The 18,620-nt window shown below is 43.5% G+C and overlaps 2 protein-coding genes across 2 annotated transcripts; one reads left to right on the forward strand and one right to left on the reverse strand.

The window, feature by feature from the left end:
• The first annotated feature begins 2,828 nt into the window (after positions 1 to 2,828).
• vps4a (vacuolar protein sorting 4 homolog A) lies at positions 2,829 to 10,288 on the forward strand. Its single transcript, XM_070830203.1, has 11 exons — positions 2,829 to 3,035; positions 3,721 to 3,832; positions 3,944 to 4,088; positions 4,181 to 4,242; positions 4,419 to 4,538; positions 5,066 to 5,222; positions 5,765 to 5,913; positions 6,061 to 6,142; positions 6,861 to 7,080; positions 7,190 to 7,330; positions 8,111 to 10,288. The coding sequence occupies exons 1-11, from the start codon at positions 3,015 to 3,017 to the stop codon at positions 8,210 to 8,212; spliced, it is 1,311 nt and encodes a 436-aa protein (XP_070686304.1). The 5' UTR covers positions 2,829 to 3,014; the 3' UTR covers positions 8,213 to 10,288.
• Positions 10,289 to 10,297: 9 nt separating this feature from the next.
• On the reverse strand, positions 10,298 to 18,601 carry cdk10 (cyclin dependent kinase 10). The gene is made up of 13 exons (XM_070830205.1): positions 18,423 to 18,601; positions 17,498 to 17,570; positions 17,330 to 17,401; positions 16,883 to 16,985; positions 16,610 to 16,691; positions 16,005 to 16,072; positions 15,173 to 15,225; positions 13,924 to 13,993; positions 13,633 to 13,692; positions 13,337 to 13,460; positions 12,820 to 12,959; positions 11,761 to 11,813; positions 10,298 to 11,666 (listed from the first exon to the last, which is right to left on the reverse strand). The coding sequence occupies exons 1-13, from the start codon at positions 18,513 to 18,515 to the stop codon at positions 11,572 to 11,574; spliced, it is 1,086 nt and encodes a 361-aa protein (XP_070686306.1). The 5' UTR covers positions 18,516 to 18,601; the 3' UTR covers positions 10,298 to 11,571.
• Between the last annotated feature and the right edge of the window lie 19 nt (positions 18,602 to 18,620).

The raw sequence follows: 18,620 nt of genomic DNA on the forward strand, positions 1-18,620 counted from the left end.
ATACTACACGCTTCTGTTGGCTTGATAGTGTGCCTGCTGTCTGACAGACTCACCTTTTAGCACATTATCCCAAACTACTGTTGTAATCAGGATTGCCAACTGTGCCTTTTTACATGTAGCCGAAGACACTCTTTGTAATGTTTCCTTTTTTTATTTCACACAGTAAGAGAATTTGAAGCTTTCGACATGTGCAAGCAATAGTATTACTCTTATAGTGTAATCCACGTTACTTTGTTTTCATGTCATTTGTTTTTATAAGTGTATATCTCATGATAGCATGACTTTCTGACATTGAACTCTGTATCAGATGATGATATATGACCTGACCGTGTGTTACCTCCCCATGTTGACCTACACTACCACTTCGTCTGTCTCAATGTCGCTATCATCGCATTCCGCTCTGCTTGAGATTTCTCCTCTCTAGTTACCATTCCTACAGCAGCATTTCTCTGGCTAAGGACTGTTTAACAGGCTCGTTCCATGGTGGGCCGTCACATGACAGAGGCACCAATGTTTTTTTAATAATCAAACTGTAACGGTCAAAGACGTTGTGCCTCTGAAGAAACCCTGTAGTCGAGAAGTTACTGTACACTCATCACAGTAAGTTCAGAAAGCCTGTGGAAGTTTGACAAGGTTTTTACTCAAGGTCCACGTCCTAGCTTTCTTTTGAAGCTTTCATCATGTGACTTCCATTATTTGTATGTTGGAGGAGATGGCCACCCCCGTCTCTGTTTGATGATGGTTATGAGATGTGAATCTCCTCCTCGATCTATCTCTGGCCGTCTGCTGACTCCTGGTCAGTGACCTTTGACCTCTTCCTGGTTGGTCCTGTGACTGGTTTTGTTCTTGGCCCACATTTATCAAACCTCTAAGAATTAGAAGTAGAAGCTCTTGGCAGAGTGTGAGCAACAAGAGATTTACTCCAAGTTAAACTGTAGGGGTGGAGACCTCGGGACCCGCTCTCCAGTGATCACATGATCTATCACATCTATGCAGGAATCAGAGCCAATCAGAGACGAGGATTCTTCCTAAATCTGCCATATTCAATTTTAATTGTATAATTTTTCATTTCATTTGTGTGAAATCATTAGGTTGTTTACTTTTATCTTTTACTTAAGACTTAGACTTAGCCAATCAGAGAACTCCATCCGTTGATGAAGACTGTGATATGCAGTTGAAAGCTCCAGAAAAAGCTAGTAAATGGACCTAGAGTTAGGATGATATGTCAAACTACTATTCCCAAGCTCAAGAACAAACTTTTACACTTCTAAGAAGCTTGATTGGAACTAAAACGCATCTCAGATGTGATCATTTCTGTCAGTAATAAATTCCATCAGAACAGCCACTCGGTCATCTCTCTGTCACTCAGCTGTAGGTACATCAGGCTCCTTTTAGCTAAACTAAATACAATCTTCCCATCAGTTGATCAGTTCAGTCCAGTGCCTGTGTTGAGACTTGACTTGTTAATGAGTTCAACGTGACCTTAATCAACACATTTTCATAACCTTCACCTGGTTCATGGTAAACATTGCTACAGGGAGCCTACAGTGGAGCCTCTGTGTTCTTTTAGGCCTCAAACAATGCAGCATTGTGCCCACTGACTGTGCAACACAGGAAAACAAGATAACCCTTCTGTCCTCGGATAAGGAACACAATCAGCACTCTGAACGGCCTGTTCTGTTTTGGACTCTAGTGTCCTTGTGATGGTTTGAAGAAAGCAAAAATGTGTAATCATATAGCTCCTATAGTTTTATAGCTCTTTTTAAAGTTGTAGTTAAGGAGTGGCTGTGTTAAAGGAGAAGCAGGCTTTGCTTCCCTTACAGCATCACGTGTAAGTGGGAGGTTTGACTTATATTTGGCCTGACATAAAGTCTTGCTCCTGCAACATTTGAAGCAATATTGAAGTTTTGCGCTTCCACCATCCCACATTGTCACCACATCGTTCATTTCATGTTAATCATGTTCCTGTAGCCCGCTGCACGGATCAGATTGTCTGAAGTTGGTCAACCTTCCACAAGCTACAGGCCGTCCCCCTTTGCGCTTTATGCACTAACCCATCAAACCCCTTCAGATCTGTGAATGTACACCCCTTCTCTTCCCCCACGGGATTATTTTTAATCTCCTGTCTCCTTATATTCTGAAATTGTGGCTATCACGTCTATGCAAGGCAATGCTTCAAAGAAGGGGTTTTTGAACCAAAGGTAATATCTGTGGCAGCTTGCGTCCAACACAATCATTGAACTGAAAAGTCTGAACACAAGAGGATAAAGTGCTGCTGCAACAACACGTCATATGCAAAGTATTTTAGACTTCCTTCCAAGATACAGTGTACAATGTATGATAGCAATGTAATAATCTCAAATGTAAATACGTACCAATAAATCTGTTACAAACGACATAAGCTGATGTGTGGTTTGTTGTCAAGATTTAGATTTAGGCTTTACGTCGTGTGATATGCACAATATTTACATATTGACTTTTCATTGTTTTCAGAGTGGACTTCCTGTCCTACAGTGTCTGTGAGCTTTCAGTGGACCACTGCTGTACAGTAAGTCTGTGCTGCTGCACCGCAGTTAGACCGCTAGGTGGCAGCAATCAGCAGTCCCTTTATCTGCCGCTGCCGCTGCTGCTGACCGGATAATATCAAGAAAAATAAAAGGAATATAAAATTTCAATCATGCTCGTAACATTGTTTTGAGTGGGTCAGGATATAGATGTATTCTGTATTTTTTAAGTCGCCTTTGTATTTTGAAAGTCCTAACCGGAAGATGCCCTTGCGTCCGCGAGCTTGTCGGTAGACGCAGTGTTGTTGCTGTGGTTTTGTGAGGTCGGGACAGAGCTGTCAAATTCGCTAGCTGTTAGCTAACGTTACAGCCAGTGTTTTGTCATGTCAACAGCGCTCTCTCCCCTCAAAACGCAGGGCTGTTAACGAGTTCCATTTTTTTTCCACATATCCACCTTTGGGGAGGGTTAGAGGATAGAGACCTGGGTGGAGAGCAGAAGAGTGAGATGAAATGACAACGTCAACATTACAGGTAGGCTGCTATCAGCTAGCTAACGTTAGCTAGCCACAGCTGGGCATAACTTGGTTTAGCCCGTACAGCAGCTTCAGTGCAAGCTAACTTGCTAGCAGAACAGGTGATGCTAAAGCCTGCTAACGTTGTTAGCCAGCTATGTTAAATGAGCCTGCGAACAGAGCTTCAATGAAATTGTCTTGAAAAAAGCTGCCCTAACATATAAATCTTACGTTATTGTACTATTTAACTACATAATATTCCAAAAAATATATTGACTGATTATAGTGTGGGTCAATTCATGGTTAGCTAACTAACGTTAAACCTCTCCTGCATACTGTTTATAGTGGGAGCAGCCGCTATCTCACCGTTAGCTGGGTTGTGGCCCATGCTCGCAGACAATTAACATGAAAAAACAAATATTTACAGTGAGGAGCAGTTAAGTATGGCAATTGTCTTAAAACAGCAGAGTAGATTTGGCTGTAGAGTCCAGAGAAATAGGATCAGATCGTACAACACAGTAGCTGTAGGTAAAGCGTGTGCTTTGTTATGGTTGCTCCGTTGTTGACATGTAGACTGATGTAAGGATGATCACCTTGAGTACACTCCCAGCCTCCTATTCATGTGTTTCCACCCACCCCCCACCCCCCAGTCCATCTCACATCTACATCTGTCCTCTCACTGTGTTTCTCTGCATTTGTTGCAGAAAGCGATTGATCTTGTGACCAAAGCCACAGAGGAAGACAAGGCAAAGAATTATGAGGAGGCCTTGCGCCTGTACCAGCATGCTGTGGAATATTTCCTACATGCAATCAAATGTGAGTACTGCAGCCTGACAGGTAGTTAAACTACTCCTACACCCTTCTGTTAGGACAGATATTGGTGGATTTCATTCATATTGTTGTTTGGAATTTCATCTTTCCCCTCAGATGAGGCCCACAGCGACAAGGCAAAGGAGAGTATACGAGCCAAGTGTATGCAGTACCTGGACAGAGCGGAGAAACTTAAAGCCTATCTGAAAAATAAAGACAAACAGGGCAAAAAGCCTGTCAAGGAGGCACAGAGCAATGACAAGTACACTGCCTATCTTCTTCAGAGAACACGTTCTAGTCTGCAGGCTGTACTGTATTTTTGTGAACCTCTCTGTGTGTTTGTCTCTGGTCTAGGAGTGATAGTGACAGCGAGGGTGAAAATCCAGAAAAGAAGAAACTGCAGGAGCAACTTATGGGTGAGTACATGTGCATCAGTGCGACAACTCCTCACAGGGGAGTTAAGCCAGCTGGCATGATGTTTGTGTGGTGTCAGTCCAGCACGGCTATGATTCAGTTCCACTGATTATTTTGTGTAAAATCAGAGTGCATTTCACGGGTGTCAATCTTAATCATGCTCTGTCTGCGTGTCCAGGCGCTATTGTAATGGAGAAACCCAATGTCAGGTGGAACGATGTGGCTGGACTGGAGGGAGCTAAGGAAGCTCTGAAAGAAGCTGTCATTCTGCCAATCAAATTCCCCCACCTCTTCACAGGTACTGTACCTGTACTGGAGCTTCCCCCTCTGACTCTGTTTAATGTCCACTAACTGCCATACACTGATAGGAAGTATGACAGATTATTATTATAATTATTATTATTATCAATGGATGACAGTATAATAATGTGATAACAAAGGGTAAATATAGAGCTGAAACAATTGATTGATCAACAGAATATTAATTGGCAACAATTTTGGTATTCAATTGATCATTTATTAAGCCATAACAATTGCTTTTTTTTCTTTGATGCTCTTCAGTATAACCCTAACCCTATCACTAAGACTTTTGACTATAGGTCTGGCAAAGCAATCTGAAGGTGTCAGCTTGATCTCTTGGAATATCTGTTACATACATCAAGCTCTGTCATGGCTGTCACTCTTGCAGTAAATGCTTTCCATGCCTGTTGCCTTCTTTGAGTTATTATTGGACTGCTAGAACAGGCTGTTGCACACTACTCTAGCAATTAGTCCCTTAGTATGACATCATTTGACTAACATCCCCTCTGGCCTCTGTGTCCTCAGGAAAGCGGACTCCGTGGAGAGGCATCCTGCTGTTTGGTCCTCCAGGGACGGGGAAGTCGTACCTGGCTAAGGCCGTGGCCACCGAGGCCAATAACTCCACATTCTTCTCTGTCTCCTCCTCAGACCTCATGTCCAAGTGGCTGGGAGAGAGTGAGAAGTAAGTCTCTTCCTTGGGCGTGGCTGTTGTCTTAAGCTGTTCTCTAGACATAGAAAGATAAGTGCATTGTAGAAATGTAGCAGAGTGGATTTTATGACTTCTTTTAGATGTTTATTTTTGTGGAAACCTTTAAGTCTCACCGATCTGTGAAAAAAGCCAAATGTTAAGATTATAAAAACACTATGGCTTAGTTATGAAGAGTTAGGGAACCATGTTTTTTGTAGTAATAACAATTTTACTATTTGATGTAAAGATTATTCATTTTTCTGCATGTTTTTTAATATTTTAATCAAAAATAACAGTAAATCATGATACGACTCATATCAGAGGCAGGAAGGCGTATTCTATTTTGAAATGGCTCAAACACAATGGAATGATGGACTATAAGATGCCTACAGCTCCCAATAAATCCATTTCCATTCCAGAGTGGCAGCACTCTGCCTTTGTCAGGGACACTCTGCACTTCTCTCGTGCACTCAGTTGGAGTGTGCCTCTTTTAATACTGCTGTCCTGTGTTCCCCGCCTCTCCCTGTGTCTCCCAGGCTTGTTAAGAACTTATTTGATCTGGCTCGCCAGCACAAACCCTCAATTATCTTCATCGATGAGGTGGACTCACTGTGCGGCTCCAGGAACGAGAACGAGAGCGAGGCTGCACGCCGCATCAAGACAGAGTTCTTGGTCCAGATGCAGGGTGAGACGATGGGGCCGACGCACACTGATCAAATCAGATATGATATACGTTTTGTAGAAGTCACCTTAAATATACGTATCCCTGCGGACACCGAGGGAAAGCAGGAAGTGGTCATACAGAGTTGACTGAAGCTCTCTGGTTTTGTAGGTGTGGGAAACAACAATGATGGCATCTTGGTGCTAGGAGCCACCAACATCCCCTGGGTGCTAGATGCTGCCATCCGCAGAAGGTCAGAGGTCACTTCAGTACTCCACCGTTAAAGTTGTTTGTCTTGTCCTGAGATTGTTTTTATTGGATATTTGGGGGTCGTTGGTCAGTCAGAGGGGACATTTCACTGCAGTTGGAGCACGGTCTCCAACACATCAAAACACCTTAAACCATCTAAGCTTTGCACCTTAAAATGATTACAATTCTTTCAGTAGTGTAACTTAACTGTAAAGGTTAAGCAGATGGTGGTATCAGTTTGTTGAGGCAGATGAAATGTGAGGTGCATCAAATGAGTCGAAGGTGATTCAGTCTGTAGTTTCACTTGAACAGTGGGGAACTGGACCTACTGTATTGAAACAGTGCCAGAAACAGCCTCAGGTCTGGAAACAACTGGCAGTATGAGTTAATACAATACAACTACATTACTGTTGTTTTTTATGTGTATACTTTTTGAGATATATTTCCATCTGTACATAGTGTACAACAATGTTTGTTCAGCTTTGTTCAGCTTTGTTGTTCTTCTCTATAAGTATATTGAGAGCAACACAGTAAATTCCTTGTATGTGTAGACTTACTTGGCCAATAAGGTTCGTACTGATTCTGCTCAGATAGAATTTGCCCTCCATAGAATTATTTTGGTCTAAAAAGTCTTAGAAACGTGAAACCTGGGGGCACATTCATGTCGTCTGTATTTTGAGCAGCTGGTGACTGAATGGAACTTGTCCTCTGTTGTGTGTCAGGTTTGAGAAGCGTATCTACATCCCTCTGCCAGAGGAGCCCGCTCGGGCTCAGATGTTTCGTCTTCATCTGGGCAACACGCCACACAGCCTGAGTGAGGCCGACCTGCGACAGCTCGCCCGCAAAACAGACGGCTACTCCGGCGCTGACATCAGCATCATCGTCCGTGACGCTCTCATGCAGCCTGTTAGGAAGGTCCAGTCTGCCACACATTTCAAAAAGGTGACGCCATTATAAACGCAAGACAAAAGAAACCCTCGGTCAGTCGAATCCCTGTTATGGTTTATCATTTTCACATTACTGATGTGTTGTTTTTTTTTTACACCTGCAGGTTCGCGGTCCATCACGAAGCAACAACCAGGTGACGGTGGACGACCTCTTGACTCCTTGCTCCCCTGGCGACCCTGCAGCCATAGAGATGACCTGGATGGATGTGCCTAGTGATAAGCTCCTGGAGCCCATAGTCTGTATGGTGAGATACACACAGTTTAATCAACAATACAGAAATGATCATCTGGAGCCTCAACATTTCATAATGGAACATCGCCTCCATGAAGCCGATGCAGTGACTCTAACAGGGAATCTGTGTAATAGAGAAATATGCCCCAATGGCTGATTTAAATGGCACTGGATTTGTAAAAAGAGTCTCACCTGGTCAGAGCAGACCACCTGCAGATAGAAATGTATGAGATAAAACTAAACAGTAGATCTGTGTGGGGAATGTAGGTGATTGTTGCGTTGGTAAAGAATTGTTTGGTAAGTTAGTTAAGCTTTATTCATTCTGGAAATCTGAATCAAGAGAGACAAATGTCCAAAAGATCAGAACTCTACAGTTCATTCACACAAAACGCAGCCACTCTAATTAAAATCACAAATATTTATTTGAAAATATGGGCTCATAAAACTTTGTGTACCCACAACTAGGGGAGAGTAAGGGGCAGCACAGTAACCAGATACTGAAGGTAAGTGTGGGATTACAACTGTGTGCTGAGCATAGGTATGAGGAAACAAATGGATTATGTTTGTGTTGTGTTTCTGCTGCTGAAGCCAAAGAGCAAATTCCAGATGTATGAATTACATTGTTTTATGAAAACAAATGGTTGGTAAGATCTGTCTGACAGAAAGGTTGTGTGTTTGATTTTAGTTGATATTTCTTAATATTATTATACTATATTAGACCCAGTCTGCAGATCCTGTGACGGATGAATTAAAGACTAAAAGTAAGGTGATAATAACTCTGGACTCTTTGCAGTCGGACATGCTGCGCTCTCTGTCCACCACCCGTCCCACAGTCAACACTGAAGATCTGCTGAAGGTCAAGAAGTTCACAGAGGACTTTGGGATGGAGGGCTGAGAGACAGAGCCCCACCCCGCCTCCCCCTGTTCTCCAGATGGGTCAAACTGCCCCAACAACACTCCTCCACCCTGCCCCCCCCCCCCCCACCACCACCCACTGCTGTACCATCCTGTATGCTTTCTCTCAGCTGAGCTCTTGGTTCGCTGCCTCTCGTGGGATTCAAAACACGTGACTGGCCTGTTGGAGCAAAGACAGGAATCTTTTCCTTCTGCCTCCTGATCCTCCAGGCCAGCTCTTTTGAATCCTTGGAGGGAAGTTGACCAAACGCTACAATAGAAAAACTCGGTGTGATTTGCTAGTTGGACAATAGAGCCCATATCTTTCCTCCATTTCAGACAACGTTCTGTTACAAAGTGCTCGCTACAGCGCGTTCACTACGAGAACTTCTCATCTAACCTGCGTTGACGTGAGGAAAGCTGCGTTTAAATTTGAAGACGCATAACGTTCGCCCCCCTCTGAGCCGATTCTGTCTGACTGAAGGACTGTACATTTCATTGCCGTCGTGCACTTTGCTTTGGATCGCGATGAAGGACAGTGAACCAAAAGAGGAGCGTTCTCCTGCCACGCATGCGAGCGTGTGAATGCATCGAAGTGTTTTTATTAAACTTGTGTCACTTAATGTGTGTCTACATGTTGAGAGCCCTGCTATTTTGTTATTTGATGAAGAGTTAAATGAATTGGTCACGGCTGCCTCGGTGTCCCTCCACAGCTGTCCGTGTGTCTGCATCAGGCCTGCCCCCCCCCCCAGTGCCAGCAGCAGTCTGAGTTTGTGTTCTATATTTACAGTACAAGAGGCGTGCTTGATTGACAGCCAAACACCACGTTTCTTTTTTATTTTCTGGTAACCTTCTAGTTGCTCTTGAGGAAAACACTCTCAACCCAAGGTCCATTTGGTAGCTGTTGTGGAGCTTTTGGTTCTATTGCATGATCTTCCTCAGCAGAAGGAGTTTGCCCACCCGTAGCATTGTTTCATTTTTTAATCTGTGAGGGTTTCTCGTCCATTTTGGCTCAAAAGCTTCGACTTGAAGTTCACTCTTGACCTTGAAAACAGCAGCGGTGCATTTAGTGGCCATGCTGGAGCTTTCACTCATATCAGTTGAAGCTCATTGACAGTTTTTAAGCCAGCATGGATGAGAAGACCGTGAAATGGTTAAAATTGACTATTCTGGCCAAACTCCTCACTACACTGAATCTGCTAATCCAGATCATACAATAATGCCCCAAGTGTCCAGAACAGCTTCTAAACAGACCCACGGGTGAGAGGAATCAACTTGCACTTGTCCGAGTGTGAGCCCTGCTGTGATGTCTTCATTATGGGATCCTCTGTTCCTTGAGTATCTTTGTGTTGCAGCCTGTTCCGCATTGATTGTGTCAGTATAAACCTAAATACTCCGTTTTTCTTCCCAGTGAAGAGAATCAATCAAGCACATCTCTTTGAATCTGAACATGTTTTGGTCTTGCTTTGTTTGCCCTGGCGTACGTTGTTCAGCAGTGTTACAGAACCCGATTTATACATTTGTAACGGTGTAACTTGACTGACTATAATAGAGAAACAGTACGTTTACACTTGAAGTATTTCTTTTGTTGAGGTTCTATGACGGAGCTCCAGTGAAAGTCCTGTGTTTTTCTTTTGGGAGGCAAATCTACACACCAAGTATTACTCTGACACTACCATACTGTTTCATTATGTCTGTCCAGGGCTGGCTTTCCTTCTCAAGCTTAAATAGTATTTGGCCTGTTGTCAGCTAACAGACAACAAGGAGCGCTAGCCTGCTGGCTATCAAGGAGCAGAGTCCCACAGTCGGCCTGTTTTAAATCAAACAGCTGTTGGATGTTTGTTCTGTACCGACTCTCTGACCTCTCACTACGGCATCAGGACAACAGGCTTGTCTCGGTCGCTCAGTGATGGCTCAGTGCTAGTACCGCTCAGTGCTGTGTGTTTGTGGAGGTACGACTGGTTCAGTGGGAGGTCAGCTATTAACGTCTCTGGGAGGGGACTTAACCTGCCGCTGACCACGTAACCATTACTACTAATTTATCCTGCATTAATAAAAACTGACATTTGAAATGAAAGGAGGCGCCTTTGCTGGGTCGATGTTTTTATTCCGTGCAACAGTTGGTGGCTTAAACACACATTGATGCTCTACAGTAACATTTTCAGCATCTATCCCAGTTAGGTGAAGAACAGCGATGCTCCCAAGTTATTTATCGACAGCCAGGTGTCTCACACAAAACCCAAGTCTACTAGTTAACACCACTTGTCAGTGATTTTTCCCGATGAGGCCACTGTTCCTTCACGGTGTGTTTGCTTCTTCACTTTTTTTGGCCAAAGCTGGATGAAAAGACTGACTCCACTCCCGTCAGGACATTTTAGTCTGACACCAGTCAGCAGCTTAGCATAAAGAGAAGACACCGACTTACACGTTTAGCATGCAGACGTGAGTGAGGTCAATCTTTTCAGCTAACCCTCCAAGAATGCACATAAACACATTTCCCAAGATGCCACACTATTGCTTCAACAGCTAACAATAAGCAAGCAGATTGGGGTTCAGTGTTTTACCTCAAGGACACTTTGATAGGACGCGTCAACACATGCTGATGGTTGTGAGGATCAAACATGAGATGTTGACAAGGCTTCCGTTCCGTTTATTTTGCCACAAGCTTCTTCTACTTCATTCTATTTTCACCAAAACACTCTGAAAAGACTCCCTCACACAGTCTCAGTGTAGTTGTGGGCAAAGCTAAAGCAAGTTGGTTCAGTTTCTACTTGTCGTACCTTTTCAGTTTGATCGTCCTGATGTTGGGATTAAAACTGATCACAGGACAGCAGACAGACTTGTAGTAGCAAAACTTAAAACGCTTGACACAAAGGACACAATGCCTCAGCATATTTGTCAAGGCAACTTTCTCCTCATTACCTTCACCTTTTTAGTGTGCAGACCTTGGCAGCAATAAGAATATTAAGAAATACTAACAGAAGAGGTTTCTACTGAGCCTATATGCAGAACACAGTGATGCGAACAACTGGACCTACACTGCTGCTACATGTGCAGCTGCAGCCTTTTTCAACTATCACGAGGTCTCTGCGACGTTCCACTGAACACCAGACCTCTGTGTAACCAGCCCAGCAACGTCAGCGCCACAGGTTGTTGTCTTCAGTGCAGTTGAAACTTGATTGCAATTGAACTGGTTTGCATTCGCTCAAAACTGCACAGCAAACCCAATTCACGAGCAGATCCACGTTCCGTGCACACAGTGTGGACGGAGACCAAAAGTCCGTGCACACTCCTGGGAGTGTCACCACCACAGGGTCCTCTCTGAGTCCAGTCTCTCGTCACCATTACATCACACATTCGTCACACTTTGCTGCGTTTCGAGTGGCCCTCTGCTGGAGGAGCTGCCCGCTTGTTGCGGTGGTGGGGGAAGGTCGGCATCAGCTCCGGTTCGCAGGCTGAATACAGGAGCAGAGAGGTGAGATTAATGGCATGTAGTGCATCAGAGAGCAGGGATTACAGCGAGTGCATGGCCACAATCTTTTCACTCACGTAGAGGTTTCTCTTTGAAGTAGGAACTCTCCAAACAATCTTTGGCAGTAGCTCTGGATCAGGAACACAGGCAAGGATCAGTCACTGATAGGTCTTAAGAATTTAACACATCTGACAGAACTGTTAGTGCCCTGTGTTGTGAATTCCTGATGAATACAGCAGTACTGTTGTAACAAGAGAACAGGGTGAGACATGCTGGTGTAACAAGTCTTGTGTCCAGAGTGTGTCCTATTAAACGTGACTGGCGGTAGAATGTGGGTTAGGGTTATCACTGAAGTGACGACCACCACTTTTTGTTAGAGGCCACGTGTGTGTGTGTGTGTGTGTGTGTGTGTGTGTGCGCAGAGGTGAAACAGAACTGATCTCTCAAAGCAGAAACACAGGACACATCATCTGATGAGAATATTGGGTCATTGGGGCGAGGCTGACGCAATCTTCATTACAACCTTTTAGTAACCATGGCAACACCACTGGACAAGGTTACATGAGTAAAGGAATCGCAGATCCTTCATACTTTTAGGAAACAGCTGGCTCATTTCATAGTAACAACGTGTACGGGTCCAAGGTCTCCTATCGAGTTCTTTTCATAACAATTTTCAAAGAAGTTGAGTTAGATTAAAAAAGGTTTCAGCATTCTTCTGTTTTTAGGACAGAAATATCTTCAGAAAATTGAGAATTTTGATGATTAAAGTGTCCAAAATCTTCTGAGGCTGTTAACTTCAACAAAAAATTTCGTTTATATTTTGAGGCATTGTTGGCAATAATCCAATAATATTGTAAGAATAAAAGTGTTACTTTAATCAGTTTGCTGATATTTCCCAGCAGACAAGCTGAGGTGTTACTAACGACGTTAACATTGGCTCCGTTCTACTGAGACGTCCCAGTGAGCAGGAAGGCTGTGCTTCTCTTTATGTGATATATTAAAATATCATCTGAATAATTTCTATCACATACACACATGTACATGTGTTTGATCACATATGGTATGGGCTGAGTCTCCCCCCATGGTGTGTGTGTGTGTGTGTGTGTGTGTGTGTGTGTGTGTGTGTGTGGCTGTACCTGCGCTGTGGATTGTACATGAAGAGCAGGTTGAGCAGTCTGTGTCCAGCCTCAGACAGCCAGGTGAATTTATTCTTCAGGTTGTTGTACGGCTGCTTCCTCAGACTGTACTGACCAATGAGGGGCAACTGAGAGAAACCCTGGAAAGCACACACACAGGACATTTGGTATATTCCTTTAAGGTGATCAAATATCACTTAGTGTAAGCGGACGACATGCAGTCCTGTGCATGTCTGAGGCAGGAGTGGAGAAATACTGTCAAGTAAGAATGCTTTCAAAAATGTACAATTTTATTGTTTATCATTCTTTACAAAATGCAAAGTGAGCGAACAGTCCCCCCATCAGTCCCATGTGCATAAAGTCAGGCCTTTTGTAGGATCATAGTCAGTAACACCAAACAGGTGCTACTGATCATCAGTTTATGTAGGTTGAAAACAGCTGGAGGGAGGAACAGCCAAACTCTGCTACCAAGGAGAGGTTGTGGAAGATTCTACTGTGTGAAGAGCCGAAGTCTCACCGGCCAGATGTTTTCATTGGGTGTCCCCAGCAGCTGAACTATAAGGTCGACCTGCTGGATCTCAGACGTTCCAGGCAACAGAGGTTTGTGAGCCAGCAGCTCCGCCAGGATGCAGCCTACAGCCCTGCAAGCCAAACCGCCACGGCATGTTCAGTGTCATCGACGCTTCATATGTGGTGTGAGAGGAAGTCTGCAAAATCTGTGACTTTAATAACCGGATTATAGTTCTCCCCATAAAGGGCTCTCTCTGCCTACGAATGGTGTGATAAGTGCATTAAGCAGACGTGGAGCCTCACCACATGTCCAGAGCTGTAGTCTGGGTCTTGGTCCCTAGGAGGAGCTCTGGAGCTCTGTACCTGCAGACAGACAAAGGGGGGGGAGGAGAACATGAAGTGATAGAGACCTGGCCACCCTGGTGTAATCGAGCTAATAAAGGAGGATTACTGAGATTAGAAAGAAGACTTTCCACTGAGGCTGCACAAGCACAACACAGGCAGTACGAGGGTTATCTGTAGTACTCAATGCATACACCAACAGAATTAGGCTAAAGGGGCATTTACGGTAAACGTGGCCCAGTAGACACTCACCACAGTGTAACCACTCTCGGCGTCATGGGCTGCTGGGGGATTCCGTACATCCTGGCCAACCCAAAATCAGCTGTATACAGCAGAAGCAAAAATCCATAAAAATATGACCACCACTTCAACTATGAACAGGCAACCAACAATTACTTTCAGAATCTGATGCTTTTTCAATTCAGAAATTGATCATAGTCAATAAAATGTCAGAAAATCATGAAAAATTACAATCAAATTCCAAGTAACATATTAAAATAGCTTGTTTTGACTCAAACTGAAAGATGTTCCACAATCGTCTAGAGAACTTTTTTTTGAAACCACAGAAAAGCAGCAAGTCCTCACATTTGAAGGTCTGGAACCACAAAATATTTGGTATTTTGCGTGTTAAAGGTCAATCTACTCTGAAAATTAATTTGATTCTTTGATTCAGTCAATCAATAATTATCATTAGTAATCAATTAATCAACAAAGTAGTTTGACAACAGAATCTTTAACTTGCACTGTGTGTTCCCTCATTATGAACACAGACTGGAGTTTATTTAGACTCAGTCCAGCTTACACCGTTGTCCTGCTGTAAATACTGCACTGATCCACGGCTTTAATCCACGGCTGAAAATAGTGCCTGACAAAAGCACCATTTCCGTCTAAGCATTGTTACTTTTTTTTATCTCTTTTTTCTTGTAAAAAAAGTTTTTTTTTTTTTTGTTTTTCCTTATTGGAACCACTGACTACAGACAAGAAGTGGACATGTTCCCTGTGAAGTCACCCACTGTTCTGTGGACTGCTGTTCTTAAACATCAAGTCTGGCTTTTTGGGCATCACCATCTTGGTTTTGGAACCAGAGGTGACGTTCATTCTGCGAAGACCCCCACATCTCTCACAAAGAGTGCTGCCCTAAAGTCATCCCCTGCTGGCCATTAGAAAGAACACAGGTTTAAGGTGCTTGTGCACTGGCTTCACTTTTAAGACCTGGAAGCCACGTCCACTTCTCTTATGGAATCTATGATCGGGATCAACAGTCTAAGGAAAGAGGTTGTTGTATGTTGTAAGCTGTGGTTATTTTTGATGAGGGGATGTAGAAATCAACTTCAATTTACATCAAATTAACTTGTTTTCCATAACAAGAACAGCAGACAGAAGTAAACAGTCAGCGATCCACATCAGACTGGATGGACGTAGTTTGGGATGAATATCAGGTCGGAATAATGTGATTACAGCGAGAGCTGGAGAGGCGGTTATGGTAACAGTGATGACTCACCGATCTTAACGCAGCCTTTGTCTGTCATCAGCAGATTAGACACCTTCAGGTCCCTGATAATGAGATTGAACAAGAGGGGGGATAACGTGCCAGCTGCCAGAGGAACAATACTTTCAACTTTCAGTTACAGCTCTGACTCTCTCTGAACACATCTGCATCAGTGCATCTTTTGTCTCGGCTGATTTATCGGATGTTGGACAGGACATTTGAAGCTCTCCCACAATGTCTAGCTGTAGTCAAAGATGGCTGTTGTCTCTCCTGTGGCAGTGACAGACTGTAACAGAGTTGCCTTTGCATTTCAGCTTTAGATTCAACTGCAGCTTTGAAAACCAGATCAGTCCACTCAATTAATCCAAATGCCTAGCTTAATGCAGAAGAAGATGATGAAGAAGAAAAAATTACTTAAGAGCTGAATGAATGCATCTGAAATATGAACAAGATATACAAAGCTGGAGATACGGCTGCTCATCAGTTGATCATGTTCAATAAATACCATGACATAAAGTGATGAAGTGCTTGATTTGTTTTACCTATTTTCCCTAAACCCAACATCTCTGATCTACCAGATCTCTCCCTGTGGGACTACTGGGCCTCAGTGAAAAGGGCAGCTCTGGAACAAAGCCCCTGCTCTTTGACTGTGAGGGCCTGACATCCACACCTGACATACATTGGCATCATGTCCTGTTGTTTATGAGTGCCCAGTGAGCCAGAGGAATAAGAAAAATACACCAAAGAAACAGGAGCAGGCCCAGAGATAAATTAAGATATATTTTCCTGTACACATCTCAAGATTCATTTTCCAGAAGTTAAAATGTGTGTATGGGGGACTGACCTGTGTATAATAAAGTTGTGGTGGAGATACTCCAAGCCCCTAAGCAACTGAAGGACAATACACTTCACCTGAAAAGGGATAAAAGAAAGAATATATATTATAATGCAGACAGAACTGAACCAGCAATTAGGGAGGCATGCAGAGCAAATCACAGATGTCTAAAGAGTACAGTTACAACTGTGGGTCTACAGACTTTTTTTTTTTTTAATATTTAACCTTTATTAATCTTGTGACCCCTCAGATTTATAATGGGACCGCTTAAGGGGGGGTCCCTAACCCAAGTTTAAAATCAACCTGGTGATCAGGCACAAGAGGGGCCCAATTTTCAAAAAGCCTTTTTACTACTCCACAGTGCAATATCACATGCCACTGTTCAACCATTAAATCCCTTTTATATAGTTATGGGGTCTATGGAGCGGACTTATAGCCTGAAAAAGAAAACACACACACAAAAAATAACCCCTTAGTACTAATACAAACAAATGAGGACAGAGGATGTACGTTAAGTTTTGTTAGAAACTCAGACCATGTGCAGATGTGTAAATGCTAGATTCATGAATGAGCATGAGTTGATCATTAGATTTAGGAGCTCCACTCCGTCCTACCTGAGCCTCAGAGAACGGAGTCTGCATGTTCTCCAGCAGACTGGCCAAGTCTTGCTCACAGTAACTCATCACTAGAAACAGACTGAACAGGAAACACAGAATTACAAAAACAAGAAACAAGAATAACTCCTATTCCAGGTCATATCTGATGGGGATAGAAGGCCTGAGCTCTAATAGTGCAGATTCAGAGTATTCTCTCTCTGTGGCTAATGAATCCACGATATGCATCTACCCAAACGCCACTACGGTGGTGTGTCTGTGTGTGTGCAATACCTCTCCAGCTGGCTTCCTACAACCACTTCTTTCAGCTCCACTATGTTGGGATGTCTCAGCCTCAGCAGCAGAGTGATCTCTCTGAGGCTGCTGATGGGGATTCCTGACAGACAAAGAGCAGGACGTCAGCAGGTTCAGCAGCCTTTACAAGTCGTTTTAAAAACCAAACTACAGAAACACTAAGAAGACCATGAATGAAACTAATTGTTCAGGGATTTTCTTTACGTCACAGGACAATTCCTGTAAATAACTTCTTTTTTCATTGCCAATGTTTTTGCAATACTAAAGGTGGGACAGAAGGATTACTAAAACCAATGACTCTCCTAAGATTCCCCCAGCAAACTGAACACACACTAGGTACACACCAAAAGACGACATTCAAAATGCTCTAAACACACACACACACACACACACACAGATGACTCAGCATTAGATCAGTGCTCGTACCATCTTTCTCTTTGTCCATCCGGACCTTCTTCAATGCTACAATCTCATCTGCCTTGGTGTCTCGGGCTCTGTCTGTATTGTGAACAGCAGAAAGGTTTATGTGCTGAGTGTTTAAAATTCTGATTTCCAAGTCAAACCAATCAACAGTCTCCAACATCAGTGACTTACACACAATGCCGTAAGTTCCTTCTCCTATACGGTTGAGTTTCTCAAACTCTCTGACACTTCTGCAGCTCCCAAACTGAAAAAGAATGAAGGGAGAAAAGAGGTGGCAGAGGTTCTCTTCATGTGTAGTGAATGCCTTACATGCTGTTTATGTCCAGTAGTGGTTAAGAAGACATGACATAATCAGTTTGATTACAACATCACCTACAGGATAGGGGGGGTAAGAAGAACTGGCTCTGAGGCAAATTTTCCATTCCAACACACAAGCAATCCTAGACAGCTAGTGTCAGAGGTGAGGACTACATGCTCTTCACAACCCTGTTGAACTAAGTCCTACAAAAGGTGTCCTGGGGGTGAGGAGGCCTAGTGAGGCCTCACTCAGGAGTCACTCCATGACGTACACGGTTGGGTGCTTCAACATGCAGGCTTACAGTGTGTGTTAATGGAAGCCAGTAATGAGATTGGCTGCTGATGCTGAAATTGTGAAGTGCGGACTTTAACCTTGAAAGTTAAGTAACTCACATAGTAAAGGCGCCTTACTAATTAATCCTAAATTTAAGCTCAGATAGCATATTACTTATAGCATATTAGCTAATAACCACCTTGCTCAGTCATGAACAATGGCGGCCACCAAAACAGGTCGGCCCACCGTTCTTAGCTTATGAGCATGTAGCGACATTGTTTCCTATTAGCGTTGTTCAGTGTTGTATGAGGGTCGTATTGAGCGAAATACACCAGCACAGTGATATTTTCCTATTAAAGCTACCTTTGTCGACTATATGCCGAATTTCTGACTAGGCCACGTATATTTGTAATAGCTATCAACTTGTACTCTATAAGTGATGTGTCGCCGCTGATAAGCAGTATCGTCATTAAACCACTGGTTCTCTGAACGTGGTTTGGCGTAATCCCAACACATCGCTCTTACCCTGTCATTTTGAGGCACTGTGAAAGTTTTATTGTTCCTGAGGGACTTGAGCTGTATAGGGTCCGGTTCGTCCTCTCCTGCAGTGTCCATCATTTCATTAAAGGTCGTTTTCAACCCCACAGAACGAGAGTATCGTCCGTCGTGGCTTTAACTCTCCAAGCGGCAGCTCTCTCCGCTGGGCGCCGCCATGCTGTAGTG

Source organism: Pempheris klunzingeri, chromosome 5 (assembly GCF_042242105.1).
Source record: "Pempheris klunzingeri isolate RE-2024b chromosome 5, fPemKlu1.hap1, whole genome shotgun sequence".
Taxonomy (NCBI): Eukaryota; Metazoa; Chordata; class Actinopteri; order Acropomatiformes; family Pempheridae; genus Pempheris; species Pempheris klunzingeri.